Raw genomic sequence first — 16,306 nt, 5'->3', positions numbered from 1 at the left:
CTTTAATGCTTTAGAAATAAGTACCAGGGGTCTTGGTAATGCAAATTAAGTACTTTCAGTGGCAAAAGTACACTTCACTGAGAGCACTTCCTAAGCATCTTCTAAAAGAAGTATAGTGGAAACTCTTCTTACTTTGTCTCGTGAGCCATCTACTTTGAAGCCTGTGTAGTGTGTAGTACATTTGAAGCACTGTAAAATGTTATATTTGTAAGGCAAATCTGAACTACATGATTAGCAAAATGAGACACAGAGGGCATATATCAATGATTAGATAATTTTGACCAGGTTATAGTTTAATAAGAATTAAAATGACAGTATAATAAACAATTGCACTTTAAAACATTTGAAAAATTAAAAAAGTACACAACAAATACCCCACAATTGTACATCTTGTAGTTTTTATACATTACTATATGAACATAGAGGTTAATCATATATAACCTTGTCAAAAGAAATGGTATTTTGTGTTTGTATAAGTTACAAAAAATTGAGACAATATACTACATAGTGGTTTGTTCGGTTCTTAAAACATTTTTGCTGTTTTAAACTGGGTAGTAGTGTTTTGGATTTATTTTTACAGATTTCCAATACTTTATCAGAAATGGTTGCAACAAAGCTAAAGCAAAGTAACACTTCACTTCATTGGTATTTAGTGCAAATCTGTGTTAATTTAACATGAAATGTCACTGTTGCACGTGTACACTTTAGAAATGTTTCCATCAAGTACTGTACATTATACAGTTTCCATTGTTACACTAGATACCTTTATGGGTGGAAAAAAACCTCTGCTTTGAAGCTTTAGCTTAGGACCATAATTTATGAAAGCTCTATTCTATGTGTTATAAATGGATTGTATTGGAAAATTGCATCCTTATGTCATGCACAATAGCACCTAATTTTGCTATGCTTTTCAAAATACCAGTGTCTTTAATCCTGATTCACTTCACCTTCTCTGTATTTTTACTTGGCTCCCCCTCTCAAGAAATAATCATAAAGATGGATTTCAGGCCGTTTAGTTATTACATATCCATACTGCAGGCAAACAAACTTGGAAAAAATGCAAATTTAACTTTAATTTCTGGTGCTAGCAGAGCAAAAGTAATTATAGGGCCAATTCTTTCTTCAGATATTGAAAGCATTAATTTGGGTTTTTTTTTCCCAAGCATTTGAGAGCAGCATTGTCTCATTTCTGCTTAAAATATATTAACTTCCTCTATTCATGGTAAAGGTTACTTTAGAGATTCTGGTTTTAAATATGAAACTGAGCTAAACTGATGGCTTAGGACACCCAGGAAAGCCCATCTTGCTGCTGCACATGTACTCCATCTGAGACATCCATTGCGTCCGTGCTACTGTAACCATGATACTGCACCCCTCTTTTCTGTTCAGTGGGAGAGGCCGTACTTGACAATGACTTTTGCTGAAACTCTTTTGATTCTGAGAACAGAGTGTGCGACAGGTTTCGTTCTGTTTCCTGCGCAGTTTAAAATGCCGTTTCTCATGCTGCTTACAGCAGTTTGGCTAAAAGACTTCCATGAAACATGGAATGTTGTATCATTCTATAATAATGTAACTTCTTTTCCTGAAAATGTCTTCCTTTATGATGTTGTATGCTTAAAGATCCCTTTGAGCCTTACAGTTGTAAGAAGGAGACTTTCAAAATTTTTTTTTAAGTCTTCCATGTTAAACAAACTCAGTTGATTTATTTAATAGGGTGACATTTTAAAATGCAGACCTTGAGATTTCTGTAGGATGTCGAGGATAGTGACATTTTTATTACATTTATGGACTTGATCCTCTTTTTTTGTAAGAGGGAGGGGGTGGACATTTCTGTTTTAGTTATGTGAAGTAATGAAGTGTTCAATTGCCACACCAGATACCTGAGATGGCGTAAGTAAACTTCTTTTTGAAGCGTTCTGGCTGTATTGGTCAAAGTACAGGAAGTTATCTGAACTGCCTGAAGTTGCATGTGGAGTGAAATCGGGAAGGATGCAGAGTTAAAACTCCTAAAACCCTCACTGACTTAGCTTTCAGTTCTCAGTCAACTTCACGTCTTCCAGTCCTACTCCTGTGGGAACTTACTGAGACAAATTCTAGAGGAATTTGAATTTGCACAGGAACAGTTTAATTCCAGTCAATTGATTTAAAGTTGTAATCCACAGTCACTGTCTCTGCAGCATAAATACGGCCAAGCACAAAGAGTGATGCACTTAAATGACTAGAAGAAACAGTGAATCCCTGACTTCTTTCTGAGAACTTAATGATATTTGTTTAAAAAATGGTGGCTTTTAAAGTAGGATTAATTATTTTCTTCTTAGAAGTGAGGATATATAGATGTAGTGTATTAATCCTATGATGAAAGAAATTACCTCAGCATTTAGATGATATGATCAACTTACATTTGCATGTGGAACAGTGTATCCTGAAGCTCTTCCTTAGGGAAAAAGCTTTCAAATAGCAGGCAGAATGGGCAGTTCATACAATTTAACATGTTTAAATAAATTATGACTTAAGAGAAGGAAACATGCATCTTTCCTTAATTTCAACAATGAAGTTCTGAAAAAATTTCGGAGATCTCAGACACAGAGATCTAAAATTCCAGAACTGAATACCAACAGAATTTAAGCAGCTTCTGAACCTTTATTCTATTCTGGCCCTTATTATGATACCTGCTGAAATTTACATCCAGTATCTGACCAAGTTCGTGAGAATCTGGCTGTGAGATTTTTGCCATGACCTCCTTTAGCTCTTTGTCGAAGCAATGGAATGTATGACTTGCGTAGACTTTACAGTGAGCTAGAGCAAAATGGTAATCGGTTCAGCTTTCAGTCCTTCCAATACATGCATTTTCAGTTTTGTCATGTGTAAAAAGCAGAATAAATAAAAGAAAGCAATTAATAGTCAGCAATAGAGATGTAACTTCACAGTTTACTTTATGATCTGTGGACAGTCACTCCAGGCTTTTGCTTTCCTCTTGGCTAATGCAAGCCAGGCTGGTTCTGTTGACACTGGGTTAGCATCAGGCGTAGAGAATCTCTTGGCCACCTCCTTTGTCACTGGGGTTGATGGAACAGAATCTGAAATTTCCACTTTTTTCAGTAGGGATAGGGAGAGGGAAAAAAACCAAAAAACTAACATTAGTTGAATCCTGTGCTTTGTTGCAGGATTCTAGAGATTTTACTTTTATGTGAAGATATTCTAGCACTAGGTATTTATTTCCAACACTTTCAGTTAAATCTTACTGTAATTGCAAAGTAATCAAATTAGGAGGAGCTGAGTTTCCTTTTTTTCAGAGGTGACTCCAAGTAATCTAACTCACAAAAATAGGGACAAAATTTTCAGTCCTTGTGACATCCAAAGAAAACTTTTCAATTTGCTAGTCTTCCTCTTTAAATAAACCATTTTAATTATATCTGCACTGTGGCAAGCAATGGGAAATAAAGCTAAGGGGTTTTTTTCCTCTTTGGTAATGCAGCAGCTGCACACAAGTAAACCAAAGGTATTCAGTAGTATTTAGATTCTCTCTTCAGAGGTGTTCCTATAGCTTCCTGTCTCAATTAACGCTGCCCAAGAGGCTGTCCTGAAAAAGAAAGAAACCTGCTTTCCCCAGTAGCTGCTTTTGCCACACTTTTGCCACACTTTTGCCACACTTTTGCCACATAAATAGTATAAGACAAACAGCTGTCATAAGAAAATTTGTTTAATAAAACAAATTATTTCTAAGAATCAACTTCACAGAGCAGAACCATGGAAGTATTGTGGAAGTCAAAAGGGAAAATAAATTCTGAGACAGTGAATGCCCTCGAAGGCAACCTGAATAGAAATGAAACGATTGTCTGAAACAATACGGAGTTACTCTAAAAATCTTAGTTACAAAATATCTCCTCGCTCATCCCCCCCCCTCCCACTGCCCCCCCCCCGCCCCCAACTTTACACATTTTCTTTTTTTTTTTTTGGTTTGGTTTGGTTTTGGGGTTTTTTTGTTAAATGTTAAGAGTCCCAGTTGCTTTTAGTTGCATTTCATTTTGAGGTTTTGAATGTGTATAAAAACTTCAAAGTTGTGTGGAAGCTTTAAAATTGCATGCTTGACAAAAAATGTTCTATTTTTCTTTTTAGTGCATCTTCAATCACATATTTTTATCTGCAAGTAAATGACCAGTAATGGCAGCAATTTCTGTAGATGGACACTTTGAAAAGCTAATTATTTTAAATACTATGGTAATTTATGCCATTTTAAAGGTCCCACACACTATCGGTTCCTGATGTACAAGACACAAGTGCAATTTTGAAATATACCACCTTCAGGTTGTAGGTGTTTTTTAATGTCTTTAGAGGAGGACTCAGCAGACTTCCATTTTAAACATGTCCTAAGCTGGTCCTCTGTCTTAAATGCTATTCTAACTGTGGGAAGCTCAAGTTGTCTTATTACTCACAAATACTGGTATATATGTGAAGTTGCTAAGGGCTGCCTGGTTCCAAATATAGTTGGTAATCACAGGGAAATCCAGTCACTATTTCTTAAAGGGCCAGTAGAGTTCTGTGCTTTCACTATAGATATTTCAAAATTGGCAATTCCTCCTCAATTTGCTTCTGAACTGCCACTCTAGTGCAGACAGAATGACCTTGGACAATTCAGGTTTGGCCCTTTGATCTAATTTGGCATCATCTATTGTGATGGGGTTTGATTTCCTCTAGAACTGACCAGGAACAGCATAACAACACCATGCTGAGTCTTTGGGGTAGGGCTGCAGTACAGCCTCTTTAGAGTTTGTCAGAAAGGCTGTAAAACATGAATGTTTTGGGCAATTTATGTAAGATCTTAGAATGGTTTGGGTTGGAAAGGACCTTCAAATGTAATTTGGCCAACCCAACATGTTCCGAGTGAAGTTCTCAGGGGCATCTGCTCTGGTGTGCAGCTGCAGTGTGAAGATCCAGCTGCTGAATCAACTGAATATAGGGCAGGTGTAGAGGTTTTTTTGGTTTGGGACAGTTTGTAATGCAGGAGCAGCACTGGTTTAGCCTTTAACAAATCAGTTGAGTCACCTCATTACTTTCAATAGTTGCATTTCACTGTTCTTGGCATAGAGTGGTACCGAATAGATGCAGCAGATACATGTATTTACTTTCAAAGGTGCTACTTACTTGCACAACTTTTAAAAAGGTTTCTTCAACACACATCTACTCCGAGACCTTTTCGCTAGGACTACTGTTAGCTAGAGAAATATAGGCAAGTCTGTCTTTCAACAATCACCTCATACTATCCCAAATATTACATCCTTTGGGGAAGTATTTCTTTTATTTGCCTGCCTTTTGAATGTGGGATAGTTTTAGCTTGACTGAAATGACAGATAAATCAGTAGGTTCTGGCTCCAGCCTATCACGCCAAATATTTGGCTGGGAGGGAGAAGTCCTAGATTCAAAGTAACAGACTACCTTCAACTGAATTGATTATCTTCTGCATTTTTCAGGTGAGAATACTTATTTCCAATACTGGGGGGTGAATATTTCTCCTTGACAAACGGGGAGGTGCGAGAATGCAACATGCTTCATTTCTTGCACAAATATACTTTGTAGAAGTTAAATATCGTTCCACATAGTCTGTGCTAACCCGCAACCTAAAGGCAAAACAGTACTGCAACTGCAGTTTACGGTAAATCAGATCCCTCTAGGGTGCATTAGTCATGTTCCAAAAATACTGTTGGATATGGCTTGGGACGACACCCTAATTTTGTTAACTTGAACTAGGGCAATTCTAAGGAATTGCAGCAGTGCAGCCTTAATAACCTGGTAAAAGACTGGTAAAAGTCTGTTAAAAATATGTATTTCCATCATAATGGCCAGCACATGAGATGGGAATAAGTTGTGTTATTCTCTGGAATGCATTTGTAATTCTGGCGGTAGTATATGAGGGAAAGGAAACCCTCTCATTCACTTTCTCAAAAACATACAAAACCATTTCTGAAGCGCATTATTCCTAGAGTGAATTTGAATCTCCCAACTGTACCTGTCACAGAAGTTGGAAGGGTGTTCGACTTTTTTAGATGCTCCCTTCTTTCTAATCTTGACACAGAAGTCTCAATTTTCTTCTCTCCTTCTTGAGTTGTAGATTTCTGCAGTGTGCTTGTTTTGCTGCTGCTGCTTTTATTATCTGACTGATTACTTACAGCAGCCTAGAACAGAGAAGGAAAACTGCTAAATGAGAAAGCGTGTCCTGCAGTGGCTACAAGTTAGAGATTACATACTTGATGCTTTAACTCATCACCTGTCCTTTCCTTAACCTTCCTTTTTGGCAAAGGATCACAACACTGATACTTCTAAAACCAACAGTTGTTAAAGACTGTAAAAAACCCACTACAAAATTTAATTTGTCACATTGTCATTTCAGTCAAAACACTGAAGAGTTTGAGCCAGCCCTCCCTGTTAAATACAGCACTAAAACATAGTCTGCATCTGTGGGCAGCTTCGCACCCACTACTGATTTCTTCCATCATTTGCCTATGTCTCGGGTTATGCATGTATCCATCAGAAATTTGGTTCTCATAACAAACAGCAAAATATTTTTGGTTATCCACATGCTCTCCCTTTTTACCATCTATGATATCTATATACAACATCACTGTTTGTGCAGCATTTCTTTGCTACTGTAGAAGTGCTTCCCTTACTAATAGAAAGCCACGGAGAGTAAAAAGCTACTTGGAGAACAGGAAAGAAGTGATTGAATTCAGTGCCTGCTTAAGGCATTTGGATGTATCATGACTGTTCATTTCTTTTGTTCATCTGTATTTTACCCACATACTGCAATAAAAATAAATTCCGACTTACTAATATTCACCTATAATTGCATATTCCAGCTGTTATTCCCCAAGCATTAAAGGTTAACATCTCATGTAAGCTCTGAAAGAACTACATTGCACACAATTTTTCTGTTCCATCCCCTGTACAGTAGTTCTGTTTATGATTGTCATTAGCCACTATCTGATATCATCAGAGTTTACACCAAAATTGCCAAATTATTGCACCATATTTTCTCCTGGAGGTCTCAGTTTTGCAAGAGGGAAATCCAGACTTTCAGAATACTTTTTTACTCGCTGTCATTTTAGCTCATACGAAGTCTTACCAAACATAAAAAAATTATTCCCACATAACAAAATTAGCTAGCAGTTGTAATTATGGTGTCAGTATTTCTAATGAGCAGGTTTCTAAAGATTGCTTACATTTTCTTTAGCCAGTTTCTCTGCTTGCTTTGCCTCTCTGGCTTGTCTTCTCTCTTCCCTCGTAGCTTGCTGCTCACGAAAGCCCTTCTGCTTTTGCAGTGCTAACGTAATCCAAAGTGGTTGTGAAGTTTCTACTTTTTCCAACAATTTAGAGCCATCTAAAGAGTGCCTGCTCTGAAGGACAGGCTTTTCTGAAAGAAAACATGACAAAAATTGATTGAGTAATGCACATCTCTTGTCTCGAGAAAACCCCTACAACTTCTCTACCTTGTGAAAATGCTGGAGCTAAGCCCATTGAATGCCATTGTCAGTCACAGACCTTTGAAGACTGCATGACAAATCCTGGAACAGATTTTATGCCTCAGGAATGAGACCTAATTTGACACACTCACCCAGCTGTCCAAATTTATCTTTTTTTATATGTGTGAAAAAAACCGGAAGAATCAGCAGCTCCAATGAGTATTGTTTTAGAAGTGTCCTGATGTTTGAAAAATTCAAGAATGAAAAAAATTGGGATTGCCAATGAAATGCTGAATTCCTGCCTTGGTCTTTTGAGTGTCCTTACTCTGAAAGGGTAATTTTCCCTCTTGTATAGACTACCGTTTCAGGGCACAGGGGCTTTCAACTCTCCTCTGAAGGGACATTATGGCTAGCTTAATTGTTTTCATCACTAAAGACTGCCTCTGAAGCAAAGACTGCTGTGCCTGGTTGTATTGCTCAAATAAGGAATTTGCCCAGGATGGGGGGCCTAGATGTTAATATTTTTTAAGCTAGATAACATTTCTTTAAAAAGAGAAGCAACAGAATGTAGATTTTAAAAATTATACCATCTGCTCTGATGACACCATTATCCATGGACCACAGAGTCCATCACCTGACTCACTAGAGGCACAGATAACACCTCTGCCAAGGAAGAAGACACACACACACACACACACACACACACACACAAACACACACACTTCTGTTACCTCCTTGAGACTGAGATTGACTTTCTTTAGTAGGTTGCACTGGTCACACTGAATTTACGGGTATCTGAATTAGACTGTGGGCATGGGAATTCACACTCATTCAGACAACCCTAGGCACAGTAGCAGTCCTCTACAAGCAACATGCCAGGTAAAAATTATAGCTTAAGACCAAATATTTTCCTCTGGACCTCCAGTATCTCGTTTTGGAAATGCAGACAATAGCTAAATTTGCTTTGAAAGATACATACCTTTCTTCAATGGCTCAGGCTTTTTGTCATTTTTTTCTCTCCATGGAATACTTAGAGATGGGAAAAATGACTTCTTTTCTTTGATTTCTTCATCTTCATTTTTGTGGTCATTGGATGGTATGGGCTGGGCTGCATTTGCTCTGTCTTCTTTTCTCCAGCCACCATCTGATTCAGCTTTAACCACCCTTTGCCCCAGCATTTCAGATAGGTTTGATCTGTTCATTTTAGAGAGAGGAGATGATGGTGGGGTCTGGCTGGTGGGCTTTGGAGCTAAAGCAGGTTTCTGTGGGACCAGTGACTTGCATGCTGGTTTCTCATGAGCAGGTAGAGCACTCTGGCCAGTGGCTGGTGGGACCACTGGTGTGCCTACAGGTGATGAGTACTCCACCACAGTAACTGAAGAGTCTTTTAAATGACCAGGGATGTTTGCTCTCCCAGTGCCAGGAGAGGTACTTTCTTGTGGAGTGAAAACAGAGGATTCTTTCTCACCTTCTGTTGAGGGGAGTGGGTCAGGCACACCATCAAAACTGTCTCCTGCACTGTATCTTTTCTTTTTCTTTTGCTCTGCCTGTTGATCATAATGAAAACGTAAAGAGTAGTTTGTCCTTCGTAACTTTATCCCAAAAGGAGAAACATTTTCTTCTCCATTTGGTGGTGGTTTATCTGCTTTTTTGGTGCTGTTATTCTGCTGAATTTCCAGAGCATTGGGAAGTTCTGGCTGGGATAATTCCTTCCCCATAGAATGTGGAAAACTTGGAACAAGGAATGATGGAAGATCTTTTGCAAATTTACAGCCTTCAGTGTTGTCTGTCACTTCCCTATGGGTTTTCATTTTCTCCTTAGGCTTTTCAGCTAAGTTATCCTTAAAAGTGGAAACCACATCCTCCTTTGAATCAGCAGATGAGCCAGTGGTTCTCCCCGCAGCCACTGTTTCATTGTTTTTCGCCACATTTACATTCTCAGCATCTGAACTGTTTTTTGAAGCATCTGAAAATTTCTGCCACGCTGGTGTTATCGAGAACTTCGCATTTGCAGAGAGGGTTTTCCTCAAGTTGCCATGGGGAGCACCACGTCCTCGAGGTGTCCAATCATCACTGTGCCTGCAGACAGTTACTCGGTCTCTCTCATTATATTTGTTATTTTCTGCATTCTTTAGGATTCTGGAGCGAATAGAGGCCCACTCAGCCAGTACAGCCTGGTTGTTCAATGCCTCTTGTGCATGTTTCATTTTACTGCTGCTGGGTTTGAGATCCTGTTTTTTTCTCTCACACTTCTCTGGAGATGGAATATCCACATTTTTCCTTTCTTCTGTTAAGCCAAGTAATGATTTGCAAGCCGTGTCCTTAATCTGGTTCAAGTTCACTGCTGTGCCACACAGCTGTGCTCCAGTAACCAAAATAGCTGTGTGGGGTACACACACTGATGATGGGAGGGAATGAGAGCCCTTACTGGTAGTGTGCACCCTGCAGTCTTTGACAGATGGGGAAGAGAGTCCTGCTCCTTTGATGGGCATAACAGGACTCAGATTTACTTTCTGAAATATGATCTGTTTATCTCCAGAAGACACTTGAAATGTGAAGGGTCTGGATGCTGTTTGTCTTTCATCTACCTCTTGCCACCGAAGTTCTTCCCCTATGCGTTTTTGCTCCTGAGCCTCAACTTCTCTCTTCAGTTTCTGGGCTAGCATTTCTTCTGCTGTTTTAGTCCCTTTTTCAGGCTGTTTGACTTTTTGGGAACTTGTTCCTTCTTGGAGCTTCTCCTCTGCTGGATGCCTATCAGCCCCTCCAGCAGAACAAAACTGATCTTTTTCCTGTGGCTGTTCCAAGGATTTTTCTTGTTTTGGCTGAAGCTTTTGTCCTTCTGTGTCTACCTTCTGCTCTTTCAGCTTGTTCCATTCACATCCATTTTGTTCCTTTTGCTGCTTCAGTTCATCTTGCAGAACAAAGTCCGAACTTTCCATGTGCATTTGTTTTGTGAGTTTGTGTTTCCTCTGCTCTTCTCGTTTCTTTTTCTTATCTGTCACTTGCTGGGGTTGTTCCTTCTCTGTCTTTTCTTGCTCCTTCAAATTCTGTCTTTGTTCCTCCTGTTTTTTCTCTTGTTTGAGGCTCTGAGGCCCTTTATCCTGCTTCAGTTTTATTTCAACTTCTTCAAGCTCTTTCTCTTCTAGCTCTTGTCGCGGTATTTCTTCTTCATTTTGTTTCTTGAGCTCTTTTTGTTCCTCTAGCCAGTTTCTTTCGTCTTCCTTTTGACTGTCTTTTTCAGTCCTATGTTGCCTTAATTCTTCCAGTGCTAGTCTCTTCTGCTCCTCCAGCTCTTGTCTCTGTTTCTCCTCCAGATCCTTGTGCTTCTGCTCTTCCCATTGCTGATGCTTTTCCTCCAATTCCTGACGTCTCTGCTCTTCCTGTTCCTGGTGCTTCTGCTCCTCCAGCTCTCGTCTCTGTTGCTCTTCCTGTTCCTGATGGTTCTCTTCCTCCTGCTTTAGTCTCTGCTGTTCCTCCCATTGCTGGTGCCGCTGCTCATCCAGCTCTCGTCTCTGTTGCTCCTCCTGTTCCTTGAGCTTTTGTACCTCCAGCTCTTTTCTCTGTTGCTCCTCCTGTTCCTTGAGCTTTTGTACCTCCAGCTCTTTTCTCTGTTGCTCCTCCTGTTCCTTGAGCTTTTGTACCTCCAGCTCTTTTCTCTGTTGCTCCTCCTGTTCCTTGAGCTTTTGTACCTCCAGCTCTTTTCTCTGTTGCTCCTCCTGTTCCTTGAGCTTTTGTACCTCCAGCTCTTGTCTCTGTTGCTCCTCTTGTTCCTTGAGCTTCTGCTCCTCCAATTCTCGTCTCTGTTGTTCCTCCTGTTCCTTGAGCTTCTGCTCCTCCAGCTCTTGTCTCCATTGTTCCTCCACTTCCCAGTGCCTCTTCTCCTCCAGATCTTGTCTTTGTTGGTCCTCCAAGTCCTTCTGCATCTGCTCCTCCAACTCCTTCTGCATCTGCTCCTCCAGCTCTTGCCTATTTTCAGCCTTCATCAGTCTTCTTTCCTCTTTATGGCACATTTTCTCTTCTGTTTTCAAAGATGTCTCTCCTTCAAGGAGGTATTGCCTCCTCTCTTGTTCACTGCATCTTTTTTCCTGTTCTTTCTGCATCTCCTCAAGTTCTTGGCACCTTTTTTCTTCCATTTCTCTTTGTTCTTCCATTTCTACAATCTGTCTTATCCTTTCGGCCTCAAGGATACCCCAATGATCTTCAATTCTTTTTTCCTCTGCCAGCTGAAGCTGCTTCTGCTCATCTCTCTCCTGGATTAGCTTGTCTGCTGTGAAGCGTACATTATAACCTGGGTATATGTCCTCATACAGCTGAGTTTCTAGGTCCTCTGGCTCAAATTCTGTTATTGTTAAACTTTGTGATCCCTAAAATTGGAGACAAGTTTGGCATTACTGAACATTGCCTGTTGTCTTGTTATCCTTTATAGCGGACAAAGAGTTGCAAATGCAAAAAAGAATTTTAAAACAGTGTTTTAGAAGAGCCAACACACCCCACCCACCCCAGTTTATGGATTACATTATCATAGATCCCATATCTCTCACCTATACAGATGATAGCCTATAAAAGAAAGAAAGCATCCCAAGAATGACAGCAGTATAATGCCAAATATTCAGTCACCCTTTGGTGTACATTGAGACCTGCCATTTCAAATTTGCAGAAGCCCAAGGAACAGAGTGTAAGTTTCATATGTCCATTCTTCTTCTACTACTTAGAACTCCATCCTTTAAGCCTGAAATAATTAATGCCTGCTTAGGGGCATTGTTTTGCCAGTTCTTTCATGGCAAATCTGGTACTTGCAGAGACAGAGCTGTTGCCTGCAGGAAAAAGCTCTGCAATGCTAGCCAGGAGAGAACACTCCTCAGGGAAACACATCTTGTTTTCTTTTCACAAATCCTGAGTAAGACTATCTTCCTCATTAGCTGTGCTGAGACTCCAGTGCTATTGTGGGAACCGTGGGAACATGTATGGACAGCACAGCCAGAGCTTCCCAGGAATACTGCTCTGTTCTGTACCTGAAGAGTGCTTGTCTTTAGGAAAACAGCTCAGCTAATGTCCTGTCTAGCTATCATTTGTTGAGCCATCATTTGGCCATCATTTGGCTCCAGTAAACCACTGTACAAGCAAGAGGTTTAAATTTATTTTCTTCATTGCAAGAGTGATAAATGCAAGTCCAGTGGTGCAGAAGAAAGGGCAGTGGCCTCTCCTGAGCCCTGTGTAGTAGAATAGCCTTGTCCTGTTTACAAGAACTAATAAGATGTCAGGATAAAACCCCAAACAGATGTGCATTAAGTGAACAAAGCTACAACTTTGTATTTATCTCTATAGCTGTTGCAAGAGCTTCATTACTTAAGTCTTATTCCTTCTTATAGGGCAAAGATATTACTCCTGTCAGAACCCATGCCCTATTTAGAGAATCTGATTTTATCCCAACCAGATTTTGCACCATCTGATTGCCTATATCAGAGCAGCATTAACAGCAGCACATATCTTTTGGCCTTTATGGCCTAAAGGTTTTACTAGAAAAACCAGGATCAGAAGGCTCACCCAATGTAAAATCCTAGTAGAAGTACTTCAGGTTTAAGTAGTATTTGTCTCAGTTGACAATATTAAAACTCCTTTGCATCTTCTCTCCAGCTAGGGTTTCAGATAAATAACAGTGTTAATCAGATCTTAAGTCCTCCGTCTATAGATCCTAGTACACTCATTTATGGTTATTTTGTACCCAGTTTCAAAAGTAATCACCCTCCTCTTGCTGTTTGGCCAGTCATTTAATACCTTTGTCAATCTCTTGTGCTGTCTTGACATCCTCTGCTTTTTTGGCTTCACGGACAATTTGTGCTTAGCTGCACTGTTGTCTAGACGAGCAAGAGCCTGGGGAACTGAATCCAGATTGATTGTTTCAATTGTGCCAGAACAGGAAAACTGTCTTTTTGGCCGAGCTGACTTAACTGGAGTGACCTGTTTGTATCACAAACACAAGAAACCATTATTAAGCTATTTGTTCCATTAAATAAATAAATACATAAACAAGTAAATAAATTGCACACACACACATTTTTTGTAGGTTTGAATTTAAAGGAATTATTAGCAGAAAATGGTTGAAACCCCGGCTTTCCATTATACAAATTGCAAACTTTGGATGTGAAAGTTGCAGCGCTAATATTTTCCCATTTTCAGTACTACACATTTTTATGGTTTTCGCATAAAAATTACATAGACCATTCTAATGAAGTTTTTTCACAGTTTAGCTCCACTCTGTACTTGTTGGGAATGGGAAAGGCACAGGCAGGGTTTTAAGCAACATCAAACACTGGGATATTTTAAAGTTTGCTTACCGTGAAAAAAAGACCTACATCTTAAAATAATTTAGATTATACACTTTAGGCAGGAGCAAATCAGATTGACTTATCTAAGCATCATAATAGAACAGCTACAGAGCTGTACTGTCTGCATGGGAGATGACTGCAGCATTGGATCTCAGACTGGCATGGTACCTATGGAAAACCTTCCCTCCAGAGTCATGCGGAGATGTCCAGGACAAAACCAAACAGCAAAAAACTAAAGACAACACTGGCTTTGATGGGTGCTTTATTTCTCATGCCCTTCAAATACTTGGGTTCAGAAAGTGCAAATATAAGCAAAGTGATTCAGTGAGACCCTTTTCATGAATAAATAGTGGAACAGTATGTCTAGGCATGTAAGAGAGAGCCTGTCATTTATCTCTTCCATAAGTCATCAAGCTATCATCCCAAGACTTGCATTTGGCATAACACAAATGGAAAAAGAAGACAGAGGGGCGGAAAAAGGAGAAAACATCTTCTGTGAGGAAAGAAATCACATACATTGTTTTCAAGACAGCTCTGTAATCTTCTGAGGTTAAACATATGCTAATCAGGGAACCAATTACTTAAAAGCTGAGGGAACATTTTGCATATGCTTATTGAATTACATGCAGGCATAACAAAGTAGTAGAAGTACTTATGAAAATTATGACTGTGTGATTAATACATCAAATAGAGGAATGCTGCAAGACTGGCAGAAACTGGGTTCTGCTGTTTCCTGCAATCAGCTCTTAAGATTTCTCAATCTTAGTTATTGCTTATTAACTAGCTCCAAAACTGCACAGCATTCACAAAATATTGGATGATCAATCAAACCATGTATGAAAACAAAAACTGTCAGGCATCTAATATCTAAAATTAGAAAGCAACTCAGTGCAAACCAAGTGTAAAAGTAAAGTTTTTTTACCTTTTCTTCCATTTCATGTCTTGTTCCAAGAAAATTCATTTTTCTCAAGAAATCTGGAGTGTCAGTGGACTAGAAAAAATTACCACAGACAAGTATTAAAATGTAAAGGGTCTAGTAAATATGATTCAAAGGACTTGTGAAATCATGTATGTTATGAGGGTTGGATTTTTCCCTCTTTTCTATCACTTCAGGACTAATGGATAGGCAATTCTTGTTCCTACATGCTCCGAGCTTGTCTTCACTTCTCCTTGAATCACTGCTGTCTATATAGCTCTACAAAAGGCAAAACACTCAGGCTTCCTTAACAAGATAATCAGGTTCCAAAACAAAAGCAAAAGCACAGCTTTGTAGGATTTTGATCAGGTCTTAATGATTGTATTTTCTCCTGACTTACACATAAGGAAAAAAGATACTAACCTGTTCAGGCATTACCTCCGCTTCAAGGAGCTTCAATTCCGTGCTCTTTCAACAGAGCTAACAGTCCCCCCAGAGTGATGGAAGCCTGGAGGACTAGGACTCTTTAGCTACTGTCCCTCTCCAAACCATCACAGTGGGGAATTTTCCAGGCACAGGGCTTGAAGCAGCATTCATCACACCCAGAAACATTGGTTTTAATCATTCTGTGACAGTATTACTTCATAACCTAATGTGTGTTGGGATCCCATTACATCACATAGTTATTAAGGCTAAAAGCTCAGCTTCACAACTACAGGTTAAATTAAACCCCGAACTCTTGCCACCAATCCGAGTTACTCAGTCAGGAAAATCAGAAGTCACAAAACACCACAGGAAGCCTGTTCAAAGTAGAGCAGATCTATGGGATCCTGGCCACCAATTTTTGACAGAAGCCACCCCATCCCCCAAGACCTATGCAGATAGACATGCCAAGGAGTTACAAAGCCAGCAGATGAGACAAGAGCAGAAACCAGGGAAGCTGCCACACACCAGAAATCTCTGATAACACAGGTAATTAGCAGTATGCAGAAACAAAAGAAAGTACCAAATGCTCTGGCTGACACTATCCATGTAAAATTGGTTTGTTTGCATCTACAGCTGCCTCTGAGTAGGGGATGGTTGCTCCCTTAGTATTTGGAAAAAGAATTATGCAAAGGGGTGTTCATTTTGTTTTCAAAACATATTTTAAAGAGTAGGTGGTAAGAACTGAATCTCCCTCCGTAATACAGGAAAATACTCTAGCAAGTTTTTAGTGCTTGAACTATTGTATCCTTTGAGCTGGAAGTCACCAGGTGACATCAGAGTCTCCTGGAGGACCCAAGAAGAAGGCTATCTGCAGAGAATCTATGCTGACCTCAAACATACACTCACCTAGCACCAGGGTAGAGACAGTGCATCGCCAAAACCTGTCCACAGTCCCACTGCACATTTTGTGCTCTCAGGCCCACAGCTTGCTCTTGATTCACCTTACCTGACTGCACCAGAAGGAGTACTTGTTAGGCAAAAAGATATACCTTAATTAGGTTTAATTTTTATCCTTCCAGACTGCCAAGGGATAGGTGTGAGTGTGCAGGTCCTACCCAAAAGCTTGGCTCCCTGGCAGATTGAACCACAGCCATGAAAAAGTGGTCACAGAGGAGCTATGTTGT

At 39.7% G+C, this 16,306-nt stretch overlaps 1 protein-coding gene across 5 annotated transcripts in view; it reads right to left on the bottom strand.

Annotated features, from left to right (window-relative positions):
- CRACD (capping protein inhibiting regulator of actin dynamics) overlaps nucleotides 1-16,306 on the bottom strand; it is a 137,299-nt gene that overhangs the window by 8,977 nt on the left and 112,016 nt on the right. For 4 of the 5 annotated variants that reach the window (XM_040064054.2, XM_058420544.1, XM_040064057.1 and 1 more), the window contains 6 exons: nucleotides 14,703-14,771; nucleotides 13,230-13,412; nucleotides 8,434-11,818; nucleotides 7,215-7,405; nucleotides 6,005-6,170; nucleotides 2,933-3,089 (listed from right to left, as the gene is read on the bottom strand). In XM_040064054.2, coding sequence (XP_039919988.1) covers nucleotides 2,933-3,089; nucleotides 6,005-6,170; nucleotides 7,215-7,405; nucleotides 8,434-11,818; nucleotides 13,230-13,412; nucleotides 14,703-14,771 — 4,151 coding nt within the window. Of the gene's footprint in view, nucleotides 1-262; nucleotides 3,090-6,004; nucleotides 6,171-7,214; nucleotides 7,406-8,433; nucleotides 11,819-13,229; nucleotides 13,413-14,702; nucleotides 14,772-16,306 lie in introns of those variants that run through there. The other variant, XM_040064058.2, reaches the window with a different exon arrangement.

The sequence above is a fragment of the Hirundo rustica genome, chromosome 5 (assembly GCF_015227805.2).
Source record: "Hirundo rustica isolate bHirRus1 chromosome 5, bHirRus1.pri.v3, whole genome shotgun sequence".
In the NCBI taxonomy this organism is placed as follows: Eukaryota; Metazoa; Chordata; class Aves; order Passeriformes; family Hirundinidae; genus Hirundo; species Hirundo rustica.
Note: the sequence above shows the minus strand (reverse complement) of the source record. Positions and strands in the feature narration are given on the sequence as shown.